Source organism: Narcine bancroftii, chromosome 4 (genome assembly GCF_036971445.1).
Source record: "Narcine bancroftii isolate sNarBan1 chromosome 4, sNarBan1.hap1, whole genome shotgun sequence".
Lineage (NCBI taxonomy): Eukaryota > Metazoa > Chordata > Chondrichthyes > Torpediniformes > Narcinidae > Narcine > Narcine bancroftii.
The window spans coordinates 251,511,604-251,536,291 of NC_091472.1; the positions used below are offsets into that span (position 1 = coordinate 251,511,604).

General features: G+C 41.3%; 1 protein-coding gene and 1 long non-coding RNA gene across 2 annotated transcripts in view; one reads left to right on the forward strand and one right to left on the reverse strand.

The window, feature by feature from the left end:
- LOC138761854 (collagen alpha-1(III) chain-like) overlaps positions 1-11,654 on the reverse strand; it is a 163,743-nt gene extending 152,089 nt beyond the window's left edge. The window contains exon 1 of the mRNA XM_069934732.1: positions 11,536-11,654. Within this exon, the coding sequence (XP_069790833.1) occupies positions 11,536-11,614 (79 nt within the window). The 5' untranslated portion in view covers positions 11,615-11,654. The remainder of the gene's footprint in view (positions 1-11,535) is intronic.
- LOC138761856 (uncharacterized) overlaps positions 1-24,688 on the forward strand; it is a 68,136-nt gene that overhangs the window by 18,918 nt on the left and 24,530 nt on the right. The gene's annotated exons all lie outside the window — the stretch shown is intronic.

Genomic DNA, 24,688 nt, shown 5'->3' on the forward strand with positions numbered 1-24,688 from the left:
TGGCAGCCTGACGTTGCCAGTCAGTTCAGCTCCGAAAAAAATTTGGATAAATGAGGATTTCTGATTTGTTTTGGATATCCTCATTTATCTGAAATTTTAAAATATTTTTGAATAAATGAAGATTTTTGAGAATCCGATTTTGGATTATCAGATTTGTAATTATTTATTTTTCTAATCTCCACCAATCAATCTCCCTTCAAAGAATATTCATCTCATTAAGGCATCCTTTCTCAAGTACCAATATCAACTGATCCTCCTTGCAATGCCTAGCAACCATGTGATAATTAATAATAGGAAATACGGTTACTGTTCTCGTGCTACATTTCCTCTGATATAGATCATCTTAGGCTTTGTTGACCTCACCAAAGCCTTCGACACCGTGAGTAGGAAAGGGCTTTGGCAAATACTAGAGCGCATCGAATGCCCCCCAAAGTTCCTCAACATGGTTATCCAACTGCACGAAAACCAACAAGGTCGGGTCAGATACAGAAATGAGCTCTCTGAACCCTTCTCCATTAACAATGGCGTGAAGCAAGGCTGTGTTCTCGCACCAACGCTCTTTTCAATCTTCTTCAGCATGATGCTGAACCAAGCCATGAAAGACCTCAACAATGAAGACGCTGTTTACATCCGGTACCGCACGGATGGCAGTCTCTTCAATCTGAGGCGCCTGCAAGCTCACACCAAGACACAAGAGAAACTTGTCCGCGAACTACTCTTTGCAGACGATGCCGCTTTAGTTGCCCATTCAGAGCCAGCTCTTTAGCGCTTGACGTCCTGTTTTGCGGAAACTGCCAAAATGTTTGGCCTGGAAGTCAGCCTGAAGAAAACTGAGGTCCTACATCAGCCAGCTCCCCACCATGACTACCAGCCCCCCCACATCTCCATCGGGCACACAAAACTCAAAACGGTCAACCAGTTTACCTATCTCGGCTGCACCATTTCATCAGATGCAAGGATCGACAACGAGATAGACAACAGACTTGCCAAGGCAAATAGCGCCTTTGGAAGACTACACAAAAGAGTCTGGAAAAACAACCAACTGAAAAAGCTCACAAAGATAAGCGTATACAGAGCCGTTGTCACTCCTGTTCGGCTCCGAATCATGGGTCCTCTACCGGCATCACCTACGTTTCCTAGAACGCTTCCACCAGCGTTGTCTCCGCTCCATCCTCAACATTCACTGGAGCGCTTTCATCCCTAACGTCGTAGTACTCGAGATGGCAGAGGTCGACAGCATCGAGTCCACACTGCTGAAGATCCAGCTGCGCTGAGTGGGTCACGTCTCCAGAATGGAGGACCATCGCCTTCCCAAGATCGTGTTATATGGCGAGCTGTCCACTGGCCACCATGACAGAGGTGCACCAAAGAAAAGGTACAAGGACTGCCTAAAGAAATCTCTTGGTGCCTGCCACATTGACCACCGCCAGTGGGCTGATATCGCCTCAAACCGTGCATCTTGGTGCCTCACAGTTCGGCGGGCAGCAACCTCCTTTGAAGAAGACCGCAGAGCCCACCTCACTGACAAAAGGCAAAGGAGGAAAAACCCAACACCCAACCCCAACCAACCAATTTTCCCCTGCAACCGCTGCAACCGTGTCTGTCTGTCCCGCATCGGACTTGTCAGCCACAAACGAGCCTGCAGCTGACGTGGACATTTACCCCCTCCATAAATCTTCGTCCGTGAAGCCAAGCCGAAGAGATCATCTTAGCACAAGTTGTGAAAACCAGAGTCAAAGAAATTACATAGCAAGCATTTTTAAACAGGCGATCAAGTCAAAGAGTAAAATCGAGCTCTAAAGCAGTCAATTTCTTACTAACAACCCTATACAATTTATTTTCTGCTTGTCTTCCAAGTACTCTGACTACCTTACTGTTTATGCAATGCTTCCTCATGTTTAAAGCCAAGTTAGTGGTTGGCTGTTTCCTTGGATTAGAAAAGGGGGTGCTTAGATTTGCACCATTTTGTCATAAACAGCAGGACATTAGCTTGAATTAGTTTGCAACAGATACAAATACAAGTATATGAATTTTTAAAATGTGTAAAATTAAAAGAAAATGTAGACTCAGTAATAGAACTATGGAACTGATAGAGTGTAATTAATATCCATCCGGGTCACTCATGCTGTTAGGACAGAAAATTTGTTACCCTTACTTAATCTGGGTTATAAATGACATCCAATCAAGTAGTGTATTCAGGAATGAGCAACAATGTTAGAATTGCAGGCAGTATCCAATCCTACAAATATTGTACATAAAAATGTAAGTCAGCTGGTCTGGAGATCAAGTTTGCAGGAACGTTGAGTTAGCTTCTGACTATGCTGCAGTGGGAGCAAACACTTCTGCCATTAATTGTTGCACCCCAGATTATCCATGACCTTTGACCTGGAGCAGACCACTACTTCCATGCTAAAAACATGGAATTCTCTGATAAAACATCTCTCACAGTCCAGACACAGACAGCACCATGAATATTTATTTAAATATTCAGACATTGTCTACAGACTGTCATCATAGATTTTATAATGACAGAAAATGCATTATTCAGTCTATCTGGTCTATGCTAGCTCCTAAGGAAGTGATCCTATTAGTCCATTATTCCTTATCCTAATTTCCCTAACCTTATCATCTCTCACTTTTTGACTGTTTTTTCAACAGTGGAGAGTAAGAGATCTTACAGAAATACTGAAAGTCTCAGAAAGATTGTGCAAACTGTGCATAGACAGTACCTCATGTCAGTATGATGCGGCAGTACTTACAGCTTTGGCACCATGCTATGAGACTTTCTGGAGCAGAACTGATGTGTATCCACACTCTGCTTGCAGCTGGTACATGAGCAACCCTCTTCCGCTGGCTAGCTACTGTCATCACACATCCAGTGGCTTGCTTGTATTGATCCAGTGATGAAACAAATATAACCATTTAACAATTACAGTATGGAAACAGGCCATCTCCGCCCCTATCGTCCTTACTGATTAAAGTGATCTCCTCTGGTCCCACTTGCCTGCACACTGCCCATAACCCTTCAATCCCCTCACATCCATGCACCTATCCAACTTTTTCTTAAATGACAAAATTGACATTGCCGCAACTACCTCTTTCAGAAGGTCATTCCACTCAGCCACCACTCTCTGAGTGAAGAAGCTCCCTCTCATGTTACTTCTAAACTTTTGCCCCCTAACCCTTAGCTCATGACTCCTCGTTCCAATCTCACCTACCCACAAGGGGAGGAGCCTATTCACATCTACTCTACCAATCCCCCTCATAATTTTAAATACCTCTATCAAATCCCCTCAACATTCTACGCTCCAATGAATAAAGACCAGTCTAATCAATCTTTCTTTGTATTCTAGATACTGCAATCCAGACAGCATTTTAGTTCATCTTCTCTGTACCCTCTCTACCTTATTGATATCCTTCCTATAATTTGGGGACCAGAACTGCACACAGTATTCCAAATTTGGCCTCACTAACGCCTTGAACAGTATCAATATCACCTCCCAGCTCCTATATTCTATGCTTTGATTTATAAAGGCCAGCATACCAAAAGCCTTCTTTACCACTCTATCCACATGAGATTCAACTTTCAAAAAAACAATGAACCATTATTCCAAGATCTCTCCGTTCCTCTTCATTCCTCAATGCCCTCCCCTTCACCGCTTATGTCCTGTTTTGATTATTCTTCCCAAAATGAAGCACTTCACACTTATCTACATTAAACTCCATCTGCCATTTTTCAGTCCACTCTTCTAAGCAGTCCAAATCCTTCTGCAGATTCTCAAAACCATCTTCACTATCCACAACCCCCCCACCACCATTTTTGTATCGTCCGCATATTTACTAACCCAATTTACCACTCCATCATCCAAATCATTTATGTAAATGACTAACAAGGAATCCTACACCGATCCCTGAGGCACTCCGCTCGTCACCAGCCTCCATCCTGATAGACAGTTATCTAACATGACTCTCTGGCATCTACCCTCTAGCCACCATTGAACCCCTCTGAATATCTCAACATTAATATCTAGCACCTGAAACGTCCTTACCAATCTTCCATCTGAATATCTAATGTTAACATCACAAGATATAGGGACAGAAGCAGGCCCACTGCCCCATCAAGTCTGCTCTGCCATTCTAATCATAAGATAATCCATCCACTCACTTAGCCCCAATCCCCAGCTTTCTCCCATAACCCTTGATGCCCTGGCTAATCAAATATCTGTCAATCCCTGCCTTAAATACACACAACAATCTCACTTCCACAGTTGCCTTTGGCATCAAGTTTTACAGATTCATAGTCCTCAGACTAGAGAAATTTTTCCACATCTGTTTTAAATTGACACTCTTTTATCCTGAAGTTATGCTCTAATCTTTTTGGTGTTGGAAATCAGAAAGTCACAAGGCAATAGTGATGCTGGTGAGGAGAAGGAGAAATTTAGAAGAACTCATTTGAACTAGGTACATGGAAAACATTGTGCATTATTTGTACAATATGTAGATAGGCCAACTAGAAGAGTGGCTGTACTTGACATAGTATTAGAAAATAAACCAGATCAGGTGTCAGATCTCTCAGTGGGTCAATGTTTCAGACAACTCATTTTTTTACCATAATGCCGGAGGAGGACAGGAATAGACAATTTGGGAAAACATTTAATTGTGGTATGGGAAAATATGATCCTATTAGGCACAAGCCTGGGGGCATAAATAGGTAGCAGATGTACTTGGGGAAATATAAAGCTGAAATATGGGAAATGTCCATAGAATATTTGCATGGTGCTCTGCCCAAGTATATTTCATTGAGGAGAGGAAAGGATGGTAGGGTGAATAAAGCATGGGGGGTAAGGGATATAGAAAATATTGTTTTGATGAAAATCTTACAGGTTTAAGATGATAGGAGAGGCTAAAGCTCTAGAGATTCCCGGGAAAGAAATTAAGAAAGGACTTAGGAGAACTAGAAAGATCCATGAGAAGGCCTTGGCAAGCAGGATTAAGGAAAATACCAAGCTATTTTACAAGTAGGTGAAGAACAAGAGGAAGAGTTGTGGGAGGATAGGACGCATCAGGGGTGATAGTGGAATGTGTGCATGGTGTCAGAGGAGGTAATGCACATCCTTAATGAATACTTTGCTTCAGTATTCACCTATAGATATAAGCTTTGACCTTTCATTCTGTCCTGACAGAATAACAGCTCATATCCCAGGCTGCTGTTCATTGACTTCAGCTCAGTGTTTAATACAATCAGACCTCAGGGGTCATGGAGAAGCTGTCCTCATTAAGACTCACCCAGCTCTGTAACTGGATTCTGGATTTCCTAATAGAAAGACCACTGTCTGTCTGGGTCAGCAGCAGAACCTTGAGGACCATGGCACTGAGTCGGTGCAACTCAGGGCTGTGTGCTCAGCCCACTCTTGTTCATGCTACTGACCTACAACTACAATGCCAGATCCAGCTGGAACAGTCATCAAGTTTGTAGATGACTCAACAGTAGTTGGCCTCATCATCAACCACGATGAGACAGCCTAGAGAGGTGGAAAATCTCATGAAGTAGTGCAAGATAGCAAGCTGAGTCACAACATGGATAAAATGAAAGAGATGATTGTTGACTTCATTAGGATCAGGGATGACCACCCTCTACCATATATTAATAGTTCAGGGGTGGAGATCACCAAGTTCCTTGGAGTCCACTAAAGAAGTGACCTATTTTGGACACATAACATCTCCTCACTTGTCAGAAAGGTGCAACAGGGACTGCACTTCCTGAGAAGACTGAGTGGGCAAGGCTGCCCACCACCATCTTGTCAACTTTCTACATGAGCTCCATTGAGACCATCCTGGCTGGCTGTATCACAGCGTTGTTCAGTGGCTGTAGAGAATCAGATCGGAGGTCAATCCACAGTACCATAAGAATGGTAGAGATAATCATTGAGGTCTCCCTCCCTCCCGTTGATGGGATTTACCAGGATCGTTGTTGAAAGAACACTCACAAAATCATTGAGTACCCCACGACACCCACACACAGCAACATCTAGCTACTCCGGTAGGGAAAGAGATGCAGGTGTATCAGAGCCAGAACCACCAGGCTGAGAAACTACTTCTTCCCATGGGCAATGAGATTGTTGACTGACTGATGAACTTGCTCATGCCGAAACACCCCATGACTCAACTATTTATTCAACCATAATATTTATTAATTGTGATATTTGTATATACATACTGTGCATTTGTATAATTTCTCTGTCTGCATGCTGTCCCTTTATGTGTGTTTGCAGTGTGCTCCTCAGAGATTCAGAAAACACTGTTGTTGGATTGTACATGTACAATTGATCAAACCATAGAACATTACAGCATAGAAACATGGCTCTTCGGCTCTTCCAGTTCGTGCCAAATTATTATTCTGCCAAGTCCCACTGACATGTACCCATCCCATAGCCCTCCATTCTGTGGAAGGATAAATAAACTTGAATTTGTACTTGAGAAAAGAACTTCAGCAACTGTGAGGATGACTTAAAGCAGACTGAAATCCTTGAGCATATTGACATTAAGAAAAAGGATATGTTGAAATGTTTGAAAAGCATGAAGTTAGATCAGTCATCAGGACCAGACAACATTTGCCCAAGACAACTGTGGGAAGTGAGTCATTGGTAGTGATTGCTCCATCATCACAAGGGGACAGGAGAAGTGCCAAAGGATTGGAGGGTTGCAAAAGTGCTGCACAAAAATCGAAGTTCAGATTTATTGTGAGAGTACATGCATGACATCACAATCAACCCTGAGGTTCTTTTTCTGTGGGCAAGGCAGAATTACCATTTATTTGTGATGCAAATAAATTTGTACTCGACGTACACATGTAAACAAATAAAAAAAAACAAACTGACTGTGCAACACAGAGAAAAAAAATCAATAAATTGTAAAATTAAGAGTCCTTAAATGAGTCCCTGATTGAGTGTGAGGAGTCTGATGGTGCGAGTTTTATGGCATCTATACCTTTTTCCTGATGGTAGCAGTGAGAACAGAGTGTGTGCTGGATAGTGAGAATCCTTGATGATTGCTGTTTTCCGACAACTGCGTTCTCAATGGTGGGGAGGGTTTTGCCTGAGATGTCCTGGGCAGTGTCCACTACCCTTTGGAGGGCTTTATGCTCAGGGGTAGTATAGGTGTTCCTAAACAAGACCATGACGCAGCCAGTCAGCCCACTTTCCACCACACATCTGTAGAAATTTTCCAGGGTTATTTTGTCATATCAAAATTCTGCAAACTCCTGAGGAAGTAGAGGCTCAGACATGCCTTCTTCATGATGCCATTAGGTGTGTTGGGTACAGTAGTTAATGACCCCCAAAAACTTAAATTTGGCCACCCTCTCCACCTCTGATCCCCCAATGATCACTGGATTGTATATCTCTGGTTTGTCCTTCCTGGTCAACAATCAACTCCTTGGTTTGATGATATTGAGTGTGAGGTTGTTGTTGGTGCATCTTTCAGCCAAGTTTTCAATCTCCCTCCTGTATGCTGACTCGTCACCCCCTTTTTATACAACCTGGTGTTATTGTCAGTGAACTTTTGATGGTGTTGTTGTTGTACCAATCTACACAGTCATAGGTGCATAGCAAGTAGACCAGTGGGGTAAGAATGCAGCCCTGTGGTACTCCAGTACAGATGGAGATTGTGGAGGAGATGTTCTTACCAATCCTCACTGATTGTGGTCTGGAAGTGAGGAAATTCAGGATCTAATAACACAGTGGGGTGTTGAGTCCCAGGTCTTGGAATTTACTGATCAATTTTGAGGGAATGATGGTGTTGTGTTTAAACACAAGTTGATAGTGTTAAGAAGTAGAATGAAGTAAGGTTGCAGCCAAATAAGACCTTATTTAGGCCTCACTTACAATAATACATTCAGTACTGATCATCTCACTACAAGAAGAATGTGGATGCTGTAGAGAAATGCAGAGGAGATTTACATGGATGTTGCCTCAATTGGAGAGCATGCCTTTTGATGTTGAGTGAATTTGGTCTTTTCTCCTTAGAATGACAGAGGATGAGAGTGACCTGATACAGATGCCTAAGAAGATGTGAAGCATTGATCATATGGATGGCCAGAAGCTTTTTACAAGGTCCAAAATGACTAACACGAAGGAACATATCATGACTGTTTGCATATAAAGCAACTGGGTTTATAAGATGACCCTCAGAATTTCCATTTAAATATAGGTTTGGACCTATACTCCATATATAAATTTACCCCAAGTCTGGCACTTACCACTGAGAGCTTACTGGCCCAAGAGACCTTGGCCAACCAACGATTTTCATCCATGTTTCCGATGTTACTTAAAAGATAATTGTGTTTCTCACTTAGCGATGGACATTCATAATTTTAATTCTAGTAATTTCTGTGCTATTTTCATTTTCTGCCTCAGTACTATATCATTTCTTTTCATAAAACGGCTGCACCATGAAACAGTGGCTTTGAAGTCTTTGCTGTGATCTTGGTTGTCTTTACCCCACTTAAGTGGGTATTTTATTTCTTGATACATTTCCATTTTGACACTGCTCAGGTCCACATTTGCTATATGGTTCTCTTTTCCTCTCATTGCACATTAGTGAACACTTGAGCCTTTTCAAGAAACTCTATATTTAAAAGTACCAGTATCTGGTCACTGAGAGGTTTATTGTGATTGACTTGACAAGGCAGTGTAAGCAGAGCATAGTGAGTGCATGGAATGTGCTGCTGTCAAGAAGTAGTTTGAAAACCACTGTTTTAATTGTACCTTTCACTCAAGCAAAATATTTCAATAACAAATGGGTCGAGAGCAGTGATTCTCGACCATCTCTTCCCACTCACATACCACCTTAAGCAATCCCTTACTAATCACAGAGCACCCATGGCATACGGAATACTTAAAGTGGTATGTGAGTGGAAAGAAAAAGGTTGAGAACCATTGATCTTCAGGTTATCCCTTGGAGGGTTCTAGGCATACAAATATGTGATATCACAGTTATCCACCTCTTTCATGAAGGCTGCTGTTGAAGCATAAGGGCTCCGACCTAAATGACTACCGACCAGTAGCACTCACATCTGCAGTGAAGTGTTTTTTTTTCAATCTTTTTTTATTTGTTTTTATAATAAATACAGTACAATGAAGTAAAGATAGAATGAAAAGTTTTGAGAGGCTGGTGTTAAAGCATGTCAGCTCCTGCCTGAGTAACAACATAGATTCATTTCAATTTATTCACCAGATGCTATCTAACTAGCGTTACACAATCCCTGGAACACCTGGACAGCAAAGATGCATACATCAGGATGCTCTCTATTGACTACAGTTCAGCATTCATCACCATCATTACTTCAAAACTGATCAGCAACTCCAAGACTTCGGCCTCAATACCCCTCTGTGTAATTGGATCCTGGATTTCCTCACCTTTAGACCACAATCAGTACAATTGGTAAGAACATCTCCTTCCCAATCTCCATCAGCACTGGAGCATCATGGGCTGCATTCTTAGCCCCCTACACTACTCACTTTACACCCATGACTATGTGGCTCAGTATGACAGCACCTTCTACAAATTTTCTAATGATACTACAGAGGTGGGCCTTATAAAAATGGACGATGTGTCAGCAAATAGGAGGGAGATCGAAAACTTGGCTGAATGATGTACTAAAAGCAACCTCACACTCAATGTCACCAAAACTAAGGAAATGATTGTGGACGTTAGAAAGGGGGAAACAAGAAGTATATGATCCAGTAATCATCGAAGGATCAAAGATGGAGAAGGTGAAGAAATTTAAATTCCTGGGAGACCATCCATCTCAGCAGACCTTTCCTGGACCCATCACACTAATGAAATTGTGAAGAAAGTACGTCACTGCCTCTACTTCCTCTGGAGTTTGTGGAGGTTTGGTATGACATTGGAAACCTTGGCAAACATATACAGATGTGTCGTGGTATGTGTGCTGATTGGCTTGGCTACATCATGGCCTGGTATGGGGACTTATTTTCTTATGTTATAATGAAAGTAATCAAGAAAATCTACTGGGGTCTAATGCATGGATTAAGTAATAATCTTGGTTTTTACAGATAGAAAATATTAACATCATGGTGGTATTTCTTACTGTAAATATTTCAGATGTATACTCCTAAACATGGAAAATTCTTATTTACATAATCCTTCAATTAAGAATATGATGAGAATGGTGCATGTAACTTTTTCCTTTGGCTGACAGTGTATTCGAGTATTCTGCCAAGGTGATAAGCTAACACTATAAAATCTGACTTGGATAAGTTGTATCACATATACTTGTTGGATAGCTCCACAAACTAAGTTGCCTATAACTTTTGTAGTATTGCCTAAACTCACACCAGTTGTTTAAAATGGGACTTCATTTTATATTCTGACATACTCAGGCTTTTTACCAAACAAAAATATCGAACTTCATTGTTAACTAAATTCTAAAACTTGTAGTCTTCTGCAAGTTGAACTTTAACAAGTTTCAATTACAGGTAAATGTGATCATCTAACTTGCAGAGAGGAACTAAACAGCAATCCAATAATTGTTAAAAGCATTAAAACAGATCCTGAACAATGCAAACAGCTGTCAGATCTGGCAAAGAATACAGTGTGAGGCAGAAAGGTGAGAGCATAACTAAGATTTCATCCACATTTATGTTACAATAAGCATTAAGAATGTAGCTAGAAAATAAATAATTGTTGGAATTTTGATGCACGACTTGCTCTGAAAAAAGTTGAATGCATTTTTATGAAAGTTAATTTAATAAAATAAAGGTAAAAGTTCCATTATTGTCACGTTTAGCTTCTGATTGCACTAGATTTCAATAGTTATGCCTTATACATGTACAATCCTGACAGAGCCAGAAATATGTTAACACAAAATCTCTGGTCTGCTTTATTTAGAGATGTCACATCAAAGTAAAGCAATATTTATATTAACATAGTACTTTTGTTATGTTTAAAATCACCTAACAGGAACATTATCTGGTTAAATTTTTTCATGTGGTCTCAGAATGGTGTTAATAGAGGTCGCAAAAACAAAATCAAAGAGGATGGTTTTAAAGACCAATTTAAAAAGAGAGGTAGTGAAACTAACAACTGGTATATGCTCTGGACTGGGAAGAAATCAAACTCAAATCCTCCAGAGTGCGCTTTCTGACCATTATCCAGTCATTTTTAATAATGTTTTGAACAGAAATTCAATGCCCAGTGGCTAAAATCCAATCACTAAGCAATTCATTGGAAAAGCAAATGTAACAGATTTTGCGTCTGACATGATTTCCAAGTTTTAGTTGGAAACAGCAAAATATATTTTTTCAGCAAATGTAAACTGTCATTTAAAAGAACAAATGCATGACACATGGTACATCAACGACTAGTTTGAATTAGAAATTATGCATCTTAACTATTAATGCAAACTGACTTAATTTTGACTTGCTGACTTTCAACACCAACTTTTGAATGCTGACTTGCAACACCAACTATCCATAAACATCAGAAAAATCACAAATCTAGAACGGCACTCACCTGGTACTTGTGCTAATATCAGTGACACTTGTAATAAAGCAAGGAGCAAAACACATCCTACATGCACAAATCCCTTCATATCTAAATATTAAACATAGGACTTGACGTGGAACCAACAGGAAAGCAATTATTAATCTCCTCTGATTATATCAATCTGTTCTTCCTCCTTCAGCACTAGTTACAATACAAGCAGCAACCTCGTTTCTGCTTGTAAAGCTTTAAATAGAAAAAATTTGGCAACACATTTTCTCCTGCCTCTCCTTGAAATCTGATGCTATGATGGGCCTCTCATTTTCCGTTTTGTGTTTGATTGATATTATCTTAATAGACTGTAGGCGTATTATCATTAAAAAAATTATGAAATGTATTATTTCCTGAAAACTCATTTGGTTTATTTCTGAAAAATTACTACTAAAACCTAAAGCAGGAAAAAGCAACTAGCTTTTTTCAAGCCCTGGGACTATACTTGCTATAGTTTAAACCATGGGCAGCATGGTTAGCATGGCAGTTAATGCTACATTGTTACAGCACCAGTGACCAGGGTTCGATTCCGGCGCTGTCTGTAAGGAGTTTGTATGATCTCCTCAGGTCTGTGTTGGTTTCCTCCTTCCTTTCAAAATACACTGGGGTTGTAAATGGGTGGTACGGGCTTGTGGGCTGGAAGGGTCTGCTACTGTGCTGTATGTCCAAATTAAAAATTAAAAACTATTGCAGGCTGAGAGGCAATGGATAGAGTGGATGCAGATAGGATGTTTCCTCCAGTGGGGGAGTTTGGTACCATAGGGCAAGCCTCAGAATACAAAAACATCCCTTTAAAACAGAAATGAGTAAGAATCTCTTTACCCAGAAAGTGAAGAAATCAATGTGAGAGTTATTGTGGAGGCTGTGATTGGGTACATTCAAAATAGAAGTGAATAAGTTCTTGATTAGGTAGGGAATCAAGGGTTGCAAGGAGAATGTAGGAGAATGGGATTGAAAAGCATGGAAAATCAGCCATGATGGGGCAAACTCAATGGACCAAATGGCCTCATTCTCCTCTTGTGTCTGATGGTCATTTAACATATTTATCAGAACTGATGTGGCAGGATTTATAAGATAGGAAAACAGCCTGAAAGTCTATAAGAGGAAACAAAATTTGATGATAAACTACTTCAGGACATGTTAATAGTAAAAACTTTGATGAAGGGCTCAAGCCCAGAAATATTGGTTATGTATCTTTATCTTTGTGATATAAAGTACATTGTTTGACTTGCTGAATTTCTCCAGCATTGTGTTTTTGCTCCAATCATGGTGTCTGCAGACTTTCTGGTTTTATTCAGGTGGTGTTATAACAGGTAACCAAAAACTTGGCTGCAGTGGTGTTTTAAGAAGCACCTTTAAGGAAGCAGAGACTTAGACAATAAATGCCAAAGTTTGGGCTTGAGAGCTAAAGGCAAGGAATTGGTGTGGCACTGAACAACACAAAAGCCCAGAGGTGGAGGTGATAGGACTGAAGAAATTTAGAGAGATAAGGATTGTCAGGGTCATGGGGGGGTGGAATCTGAACACGAATGAAAACTCAAATTTTTTGATAGTTACTGGAGCTATAATAGTTCAATATGGAGCAAATTCAGCAGAGATTTGAAGGTGGCAGATCATCTACCTGAAACATTACCTTTGTTTCTCTCTTCACAGATGCTGCCTTATCTTCTGAATGCTTCCAGCATTTTGTTTTTGTAGCAGATAGAAGGTTGTCAAAGATATCATTAGAAAGTTTTTTAGAAATGGCAGTTATCAGTAATGTATAGATTAAAATGGTAGTTAATATTATGATGGTGGAAGCAAGATGATATCCAAGAAGTTCCATACAGAATCATATAGAGCTTTGCAAATAGTCTGATTTAAACTCAGTCACCAGCATGACAGTAGGATGGCATTACAGGTACACAATCCTTTATCTGGACATCTAAAATCCGGAAAGCTCCAAAAACCAGCATTTTTTTCCTGGTGCTGGCACAGTGGAGGGAGAGAGAGAGAGAGAGGTGGCAGCGTGACTCGGCCGGGGGGGTGGGGGGGCGAGAGACAGCAGTGCAACTCGGGCAGGGGGGAGAGATGGCAGCGCAACTCAGTTGGGCGAGGGGGAGAGAGAAGCCAGTGCGATTGGAAGAGGGTGGATACAGCAGCACAACTCGAGTGGGTTTAAATCTGGGGCAGCTGGCTTTTTTCCGAAATCTGGAAAAATCTGAAATTTGGAACACACTGTCCCCCAAGGGTTCCGGATATAGGATTGTATACCTGTAGTAGAAGGGGAGGGAAGTTTATGAGAGACTTCTTGAGGCCCTTTTACACTGCCCTTGAAAGACAGTAATTAACTGCCATTAACCACTTCACTTATCTGTGTGAACGTGACAAAACCAGAATGGGGAGTCATTTTCATCCTGGTAATTACCCTCCAAGGCAGGTAGTATCAGAGCTAATGCATTTCGCATTGGCTCCTGTGTAAAAGGCTTACCCATTTTCCCGGGACACTAAAGCTGTAATGTTGCAGGTCCCGCCTCCTTTTGCACCGGGCTTCCAGGTCCCTACGTAAAAAGTCGCACTGAACCAGCTTTTCTTGATTCAGTGTGAATGCTCCAATTCAACCTGGCTTTAAACTTGGGTCACTGACACCCCAATTTAGTGGGATCTCTAAGTAAAAGGGGTAAAAGAGAACTGCTTCAAATTTTTCATATGTAACAGGAAGAAGGTTCTGTACATTGACTGGTGTGGAAGCAACATGTCAAGTAGGGGGCAAATAGGAATTGAGTAATGTTGATACTTAGTCAGAATCAAGTACAGTCAATCCTGGGGTTAAAACGTCTGATTTACAAACAACTCATACTCATTAACCGACAAGATGGCGAAAGTAGAATGTTGCCAACTACCATTTTGAGCTTGGTTGATTCAGCATCGTGGGAGAGTATGCTGTATGATTCGGATGATGCATACCATGTATTACAAGTGGGGAACAGATTCAAAATTGTAAAGTACGGATTCGAACATCGCACTGTACAGTACTGTACTGCAAGTCCCTGGGTTAAGAATGTCCACTTACAGACAACTCATATTTACAAAAGAACTATGTCTGGCTTCAGTGGTTTGTCAGCTGGAGGAAGAAGAACGCCATCTGCCATTTTAAGCCAGATCACAATGCCATTAACACTGTGTTAAGTGTGTAACTTTGTATTTGGGTTAAATTTTTCTCTTATTTACCCTTATAACCATGCCTCCAAAGTGTAAATTGATGGAAGTCCTGGTGATGCATCAAAGAAATGGAAGACGATCACAATTGAAAATAAAATAGAAATGATAAAGCGATCTGAAAGAGGTGAAACACTATTGGAAAAGTGTTAGGCTACAGTCATTCAATGATCAGAACAATTTTAAAGGATAACTGAGAATAATGGAGCATGTGAAAGGCCCTGCCCCAAAGAAAGCTACAATTATTATTAAGCAACACAGTGGTTTAATTATTGAAATGGAAAGGCTATTGATAATTTGGTTAGATGATCAAAATCAGCCTAACCAAATACCTGTTAGGCTTACTGCAGTGCAAGAAAAGCCACAAAGCCTTTTTAATGATTTAAAACTACTCATGCAGCAAGTGAAGGTGATTATGATAAAGAATTTGTTGCAAGAAGGGGTTAGTTCAACCGTTTAAAAGAGAGGGCAAATTTACATAACATTAAAGTACGAGGTGAAGCAATGAGTGCCAATGTAAGTGCTATGAGTGATTTCTTCTGAAATGTTGGAAAAAATTATTGAGGAGGAAAGTTATTTACCAGACCAAATATTTAATGTAGACAAGTCTGGCTCATTTTGGAAAAAAATGCCTGAAAGGACCTACATTTTCAAGGAGGGAAAAAGTGCACCAGGGCACAAGGCACTGAAGGGGCTAACATTATTGCTTGGGGATTTCAAGCTTGTGCATCGCACCCTAAACATGAAGCTACTTTGCTGTATCAATGAAGGCATCTCTTCCCCTTATTTGGAAGGCAAATGCAAAGGCTTCAGTTATAATTGCCATCTTTGAAGATTGGTTCTTGAACCATTTCATCCCTGCTGTTGAACATTATTGCTTGGCCAAGAAAATTCCTTTCAAGATTCTCCTTGTGCTTGACAATGTGCCCGGACATCCAAGCACTTTAGATGACCTTCACCCCAATGTAAAGGTCATATTTTTACCCCCAAAACCACATCACTACTCCAGCCAATGGATCAAGGAATCATGGTCTCCTTTAAGGCCTATTATTTATAACGAACCTTCTCACAAGCTTAAGGGAGATCTGGAAGAATTATAACATCTATGAAGCTATCAAATATATTGCTGAAGCAGTCAAATATGAAAGGAGTGTGGATCAAATTGTGCCCCCAATTCACCCATGCTTTTCAGAGGTTTACAGCTGACATGACTGAAGCCAGGCTAGCTGTGGTTGATATCAGTAATCAACTGCAATTAGACATCAGTGAAAATGATATCATAGTTATTCGACTCCCAAGCTAAAGCACTGACCAATGAACACCTTATAGAACTAGAGCAGCAAATGACAGCATTTGAGAAATACTCAGACCTAACCATTCCAGAACCAAAAATCTTTTGACAAAAGAGTTAGCTGAAGCCTTTCATCCCATTGAATCAGGAATGGCAAAGTTACAGGAGCAAGATCCTGAAATAAAGAGATTCTACAAAGTTTACCATGCAGTTACCGAGGACCTCAGCTGCCACAAGGCCATTTATGACGAGACAAAGAAAAGCTCTGTACAAACCTCCCTTGATGCCCACTTCAAATTGACTCCGGTAGTAAACCACCCCCCACCCCTCCTCCAGCAGCAGAATCAAATCCTGACTCTCCAGCACCAGGTCTACTCTCTCCAACAGTAGTCATTTCTCCATCATCTTCTCCTGCATCATCCAATTATGTACAATATTATTATGTGTACGATGTTGTATTGTATTTGGAAGTGTTTAAGTGTTTTACATGCATAGAAAGGTAAAATACAAACTATATATGCTACATACTAAGATCACCATTTGACTAACTGACGCTACATAAGGACTGTATGTACTTGTTCTGACTTAAATACAAATTCGAAATAAAGGCAGACCTTGGTAACTGTCTTGGGTAAACTTATACCTCTCACTTTGTTCGTTTTAGATTGGTCACAGTGTTTGAGCTACCGAAAGAAAATAGACACAGAGCAGTTCAGTTTATACAAATGTTTATTTCAAATTCAAAAGCTGATTTCAGACTACAATATGCAAGCCCTTCCCAACTATACTTATCAACGCCTGGACTGGTCCCAACTGCCGAAGCGAGGCAACGACTGCACACTTGTACTAGGTTGTCAGGGCGCCGGTAGCAGCTTCTCCACCTCCCCCGACCGGGACGTTGGCTGGACTCTAGAAGTTCTTCTTCTTGCTGAGAGATGTTGCCACCTCTCAGAGAGTCTCAAACTTCAGCAGCGGGACCATGGCTTATATTACCCAAAAACTGCTTACCCAAGTACCTATTCCCAGCACAGCAAGAAAGATAAGTGAGCAAGCTAGCATGCTAGGCTTCTATCGAATAACATAATCAGCATATCACCTTGAATACAATGGTTTATTTTGCATCAAGGCTAGGCCTCTGACAGTCTATGACCAAAACAAGCAGGAAGATTAAATGTTCTTGGTACACAAATGTCCTTTCGTCAGATAACAGCATCTCTGGCCCCTCGGGGAATTTAGCTTATGTCTGCTGATTCTAAAACACAAGCAGGTTCTCAGCCTTGCAGAAGCAAAAGGCTGCAAAAGTAAAAAAAAAACAACAAGCAGGTTCTCAGCCTTGCAGAAGCAAAGGCTGCAAAAGTAAGAAACATGGTTTAAATCTTCCATTACAGAAACAGAACTCGTTCTTAACTCGGGGACTGCCTGGAACATTAGTGTATGTGCGACATCTGCTTTCAAAGGATATTGTGATTTCTGAGTGACAGCTTCTTGGTGCAGAATAGAAGGAGCAAAGAAAAAAATCTAATGTTACTTCATGTAAATAGCATAGGGCATAACTCAGGATTAAATCCAATGACCATAGCATAAGATAAATTAATTAAAATAAATTTCTCTTGAAAGAAGAAACATTGTCAAATATTTGAGTGAGAAATGAGGCTGTGAGGATCGGAAAATTTTGCATAGTGTCTGGGTATAAGTTATTTACATTTCTCTCTTTTGTGTACAAATCTTTTTCTTGAGAACAGATTGCACGACTGATAAGTAGAAATTCTACCTGACCTGAAGGTAAGAGAGCCTCATAGTTGTTAATGATGTCATGTATGTACTTTGGCAATAAATCAGAAATTTGACCTTTATAAAAGATCTTAATATTTCATATTTTGAACCTTTGTGACTCTTTTTAGCTCAGCTTCTCTCACACATATAATTGGTGACAAAAGACTTCAGAGATGAACAGCTCTTTCAAAACACTTTGAACAAAAAAAATTAGAAAGTTTATTGTCATACTCATGTTCAGTGCACATGTATATCAAAATTTATGCTTTTTGCAGCCAAACAAGTACACAAGATACATTAACCACAATCTTCTTTCTTTCTTTCTTTCTTCTTTGGCTTGGCTTCGCGGACGAAGATTTATGGAGAGGTAATGTCCACGTCAGCTGCAGGTTCGTTTGTGGCTGACAAGTCCGATGTGGGACAGGCAGACACGATTATAGGGGTTGCAAGGGAAAATTGGTTGGTTGGGGTTGGGTGTTGGGTTTTTCCTCCTTTGTCTTTTGTCAGTGAGGTGGGCTCTGCAGTCTTCTTCAAAGGAGGTTGCTGCCCGCCAAACTGTGAGGCGCCAAGATGCACGGTTTGAGGCGATATCAGTCCACTGGCGGTGGTCAATGTGGCAGGCACCAAGAGATTTCTTTAGGCAGTCCTTGTACCTCTTCTTTCGTGCACCTCTGTCACGGTGGCCAGTGGAGAGCTCGCCATATAACATGATTTTGGGAAGGCGATGGTCCTCCATTCTGGAGACATGACCTACCCAGCTCAGTTGGATCTTCAGTAGCGTGGATTCGATGCTGTCGGCCTCTGCCATCTCGAGTACTTTGATGTTAGGGATGAAGTCGCTCCAATGAATGTTGAGGATGGAGCGGAGACAACGCTGGTGGAAGCGTTCTAGGAGCCGTAGGTGATGCTGGTAGAGGACCCATGATTCGGAGCCGAACAGGAGTGTGGGTATGACAACGGCTCTGTATACGCTAATCTTTGTGAGGTTTTTCAGTTGGTTGTTTTTCCAGACTCTTTTGTGTAGTCTTCCAAAGGCGCTATTTGCCTTGGCGAGTCTGTTGTCTATCTCGTTGTCGATCCTTGCATCTGATGAAATGGTGCAGTCAAGATAGGTAAATTGGTTGACCGTTTTGAGTTTTGTATGCCCGATGGAGATTTGGGGGGGGCTGGTAGTCATGGTGGGGAGCTGGTTGATGGAGGACCTCAGTTTTCTTCAGGCTGACTTCCAGGCCAAACATTTTGGCAGTTTCCGCAAAACAGGACGTCAAGCGCTGAAGAGCTGGCTCTGAATGGGCAACTAAAGCGGCATCGTCTGCAAAGAGTAGTTCACGGACAAGTTGCTCTTGTGTCTTGGTGTGAGCTTCCAGGCGCCTCAGATTGAAGAGACTGCCATCCGTGCGGTACCGGATGTAAACAGTGTCTTCATTTTTGAGGTCTTTCATGGCTTGTTTCAGCATCATGCTGAAGAAGATTGAAAAGAGGGTTGGTGCAAGAACGCAGCCTTGCTTCACGCCATTTTTAATGGAGAAGGGTTCAGAGAGCTCATTGCTGTATCTGACCCGACCTTGTTGGTTTTCGTGCAGTTGGCTAACCATGTTGAGGAACTTTGGGGGGCATCCGAGGTGCTCTAGTATTTGCCAAAGTCCTTTCCTGCTCACGGTGTCGAAGGCTTTGGTGAGGTCAACAAAGGTGATGTAGAGTCCTTTGTTTTGTTCTCTGCACTTTTCTTGGAGCTGTCTGAGGGCAAATACCATGTCAGTAGTTCCTCTGTTTGCGTGAAAGCCGCACTGTGATTGTGGGAGAACATTCTCGGCGACACTAGGTATTATTCTATTTAGGAGAATCCTAGTGAAGATTTTGCCTGCAATGGAGAGCAGCGTGATTCCCCTGTAGTTTGAGCAGTCTGATTTCTCGCCTTTGTTTTTGTACAGGGTGATGATGATGGCATCATGAAGGTCCTGGGGAAGCTTTCCTTGGTCCCAGCAGAGCTTGAAAAACTCATGCAGTTTGGCATGTAGAGTTTTGCCACCAGCCTTCCAGAACTCTGGGGGGATTCCATCCATACCTGCTGCTTTGCCACTTTTCAGTTGTTCAATTGCCTTATATGTCTCTTCCCGGGTGAGGACCTCATCCAGCTCTAGCCTTAGGGGCTGTTGAGGGAGCTGGAGCAGGGCGGATTCTTGGACTGAGCGGTTGGCATTGAAAAGAGATTAACTACAACAGTATGCATTAAATTATCCAGTCTGGAAAGAGATAATAAATATAAATTAAAGACAAATAAATATTCACAATTACAATTACTCCTAGGAAAAAGGTGGCATTTCAAAAGTGTAGATAGGTCTTTATAATGGTCTCAGATTGGTTTATGGTTGGGGTAGTGTGGTGATACACCTACTGCAGGGGCAATCTCTGTACCTGCAGGAAAATTGTGGTGAATCTCTGCTAAACTGCCTATCTCCCCTCTGGCAAGTCTTGCTGTACTAACATTGGCTGTGCATTATCTCTACCGTTAAAGACACTCCCCTTGGGTATAACTGTGTATGCACCCATTCTCTTTCATTATTGTACCATAAGTTTCTGCTAATAAAAGCCATGAATATTGTTTGACCGCATCGCCTTTGTCGACTTCATCAACTGGCACTACAAAGATAACCAGAGGACAGACCACACCTGGCCGGCTGTCAATCAACCGAGCTGAATAGACCTAACTCCACCCGGCCGGCTGACAATCAACCGCCCGGGATATAATCCTGAGCTGGCCCCTCCCGAGCAGTCACTCTGGAGTTACCAGTACAGCTACCACTGTAGCTGAATAAAGCCTGTTGTACAGTCTTCTTCGTGTTTTGTGTCTGCTTACTGTTACGGCAGTGCATCACAGGTAGCAAGGAGAATTTCAAAAGCCTATTAAATGTTGGATAAAAACTTTTTTTAATCCAAAGGTAGCAGTGAGAAGAGGTTGTGAGTGGCAGGACCTCACATAGATCTATTCAATAGATGGAAGTCTAGGTGTTGGTGTGCTTTTTTCAAGATTGTTTTTCTGCCACCACTGAACCCGATTCTCAATCGATCACATTATTATGTATATTATGCCTGTATCTGACTCATCATTTTCTGCTATTTGGACAACAACAGTGTGGTCATTAGTGAATACATAGATTGTGTTGGAGCCAAACTTGGCGACACAATCATGAGTGTCAAGGGAATAGAGCAGGAGATATTTGTTTTTATTAAAATGCAGGCCAAATCAACAAACCAAAACATTTTTAAAAATTGCTTTAAAATACAGCAATTTAAATTCCAAAAATAAATGTATACATTTACACTCTCACCTATCCTTCAACAAGATTAATTTATCATTATCTGTACAAATACCTGGAATCCCTATTTTTTCCAATTGTTAATGGTGTATGACTGGAAGAAGAGTGTGACCACTTACATGGTCTACTCCCCTCAAGATTTTATATTCCTCTTGAAGATGATCTTTTAGCCACCAACACTACAGAGAGACAAGTTCCAGCCTATCCACTCCTTGTAACTCAAGCCTTACAGTTCCAGCCATATTCTTGTGAATTTTGTGCATCCTTTCTAACTTCATAGCATTCTCTCTATAGCTGGGTAATCCAAATTTCTGTTTAAACATGAACTGGGCTCTTATTTAAAAAAAAAATCTGAATCTTGGAACAATTTTTGCTCTGATAAAAGAGAACAGCTAAAACCCGCCAACAAATATGCAGTGGTGAAGCAATCTAGAAAACATCCAATGAGCTATAGCAGCCAAGTTTGGTAGTATCATCATTTTACTGAGAAAACTGTTCCATTTAGCTCAGAGCTGGGCACAACTGCATTGTGATTAAATCCAACAATAGGCCCAAAGAGACTCCCCATATGCACCGAGGGAGAACATTCCTTCATGGAACTGGCCTGAATCAAAATTAAGAAAAATAGCCTCTGGGCTTGCATCTCTGATTAAGCAAATGTGTAAATGGAATATAAAACCACCAATATAATAAACAGAATGCAAATATCTTTGTGTCAACATTATTTTGATATTTAGAATAAAGCTGGAACCAATTTTAACAAGTCTTTTGTTCATTAGGTCTCAATCAAGCAGTTTTTTGACCCTGTTGGTTTTGCTTCAAGGTGTCAAGTACAATTTAATTGGAAAGATATTAGTAGAGATGCATTTACAAATTACATGAAGGGGTACTGTACAAAATGGAGAATCTTTAAACGTACTGCTGGAACATCAAATAAGTTCAATAATTCATAGGAACATAGGAAGTAGGAACAGGAGTAGGCCAAAAATGGCCCATTGATCCTGCTCTGCCATTCAATAAGATCATGGCTGATCTAATTTATGAATCATTCAATTTTCTGAGACATTGGGCAAGTAAATTAAAAAAGGAAACAAAATAGCAATTTCATTTGTATGAGAAGTATTCCATTCACAGGTGTTTGATGTAGGCAGTAGGATAAAAGTATGTAAGAAACCAAAACGTGACTGCTTCATAGAGAAGGGGCCCCGTAAACTTTGAAGTAAACATTAAAATCTGCAGACACCATGACTGAAGTAAAAACGCAATGCTGGATAAACTCAGTTGGTCAACCAGTGTACTTTATGTAGCAAAGGTAAATATTTTTCCCATAAACATTGAGCAAAGAGTCCTGGGAAGTGGGAGGGAATAGTCATGGATTTGTGGAATTTGTTTCCACATACAGCTATGGAGTCACGATCATTGAGGGAGTTTAAGGAGGAGATTGATAGGTATCTGATTAGTCAGGGTATCAAGGGATATGGGGAGAAGGCCAGAATTTGGAACTTGATGTGAGAATAGTTTAGCTCAGGGTGGAGTTGTGGAGCAAACTCGATGGGCCAATGGTTCTTTTATCTTGTGATCTTGTGAGTGATTGCTTGTACAATCACTCTATTTAAAGCAGCCATTCTTTATGAGGGCCACAGCACATTTAAGAGGGGAGGGAGACCCTTTTTTTTAATGTATTCAGTAGGAGAGAAATATAGAAGCTATCTAAACTTGACTGCTTCACAGGGAAGGAGGCCTACATACTTTCAGCAGACTACTAGGCGGGGTATAGCCAAGAGGTTGAGAATGGTTGATTTAAAGCATTAATGTCAATCTTAAAAGAGACTGAATTATAAATTTCTAAGATGTTTCTGGTCAGTGGCAGTAAATTGATAATCTGATGAGTGAGAGGAAAGCAGTAAGGAGATATTTTTCTTCATTGAGGGTGGAAAGGTGCTTAATTCTGCAGAAGACATAAATAGAAATGGCATTTTTAAAACCGACATCATTACTTATCAGCATCTGGATTTAGTGTGGGAGATTGTGAGTGCATTGGACTTGGTATTTTTTTGCATTATACATGATCACAGCACTTCTACACTCTCAGTTCTTTAGAAGTAGAGAGATAATATTATTCTGGGTTCTGTCTTTGACACAGAATTAATTTGTATGATCTTAGCCTGAACCAAAGGAACTTGCCATGATCATTGGGATTGATAATTGAGGAAGATAGAGCTGTTGATTTTAGGGGGAGATCTGTCCAAATGCTGGGATTTGGAAAACCTCCACCAGAGCTCTAACAATCTCTCTTGAGACTTTTTTAGAAAAATGTTTTTTTTAGGATCATTGCTGGAAAGAATAGCATTTACTGCCCATCCTTAATTGCACAGTTCATGGTGACCTTTCTTTACGAACTGCTGCCATATTTCTGCTGAAGGTAGCAGCAAGATGGCGGTGCTGACGGAGCCGCTGTGGCAGCAATGTGCTGCTGGTGCAGACCTGTAGGGAGAGAGGAGCAGTGATGCAGCACTCCCGCAGTGTCCACCTGCCCAGTTCATTGCCATTGACTTTGAATGGGCTTTGAATGGTGCAATGAACTGGGATTCATGGGTAGGGTGTTATGCTAATGGCTGGCCCCACCCCCATCTGTTCACTTATAACCCTGGTTTCCTGCCTAACCCAGAACCCTTCTGAAGACTACTGTGAGACCTTATAAGCTAATAAAAGCATTTTTTCTCCCTCCAGTTGTGAGAGCTTTTATTCACACTACAATTTTATTAGCTTATTCCATAAACAATGGAAGTACTACTCAAGCCAGGTATGCTACTGATAGACCCTCTATCCCCAATGCAGCTGAGGAGTTCACATACTGGCTAGACTGCTTCCAGGCTGACCTGAACGCAACCAGAGACGTCTTCCACGCTGAAGAACACTGGAGGTCCGCACTCACTTCGATGGGAAGATCAAAAGGGTATGCAGTCATCAGGGACTGCTCTACAAATGATGCTGCTATTGAGGCGTTGAAAGCTAGGTATCTGAAGTCACAGAATGAGGTCCAAGTGAGGCACTGACTCACTCTATGTCACCATTGGCCAGGAGAGACCATCGATTACTACCTGCTGGATCTGTGGATGCTTGCAAAGAAGGGCAGGTACAAAGCTATGGGCTGCATTCACTAGGAAGAACAGATCCAGGACACTCTAGTTGCGGGGGTCCACTCAAAGTACATGAGGCAGTGACTACGAGTCAGGAAAGAAGAACCTGGCTAGCTGCATTGAGCTGGCAAAAATTGCTGAAACAGGCCAAGCTCAAGAACAACAACCTCAAAGCCAGAGAGCTCACCCATCCAGCTGCTCCCACTACCCCTACCCTAATGGCTGCCATTTCCCACACTAGGGAGTGCTTTTTCTGCAGCAAGATCCAGCATTCCCAATCTCGTTGCCCGGCAAAAGACTCAGTGTGTTCCAGCTGTGGCAAGAAAAGGCATTGGGCGAGGGTTTGTCATGCAAAGGGAAGCCCGGGGAAGTCTGCTCCTGAACTGCTTCCAGATCCAATTCCAGCCCCAAGC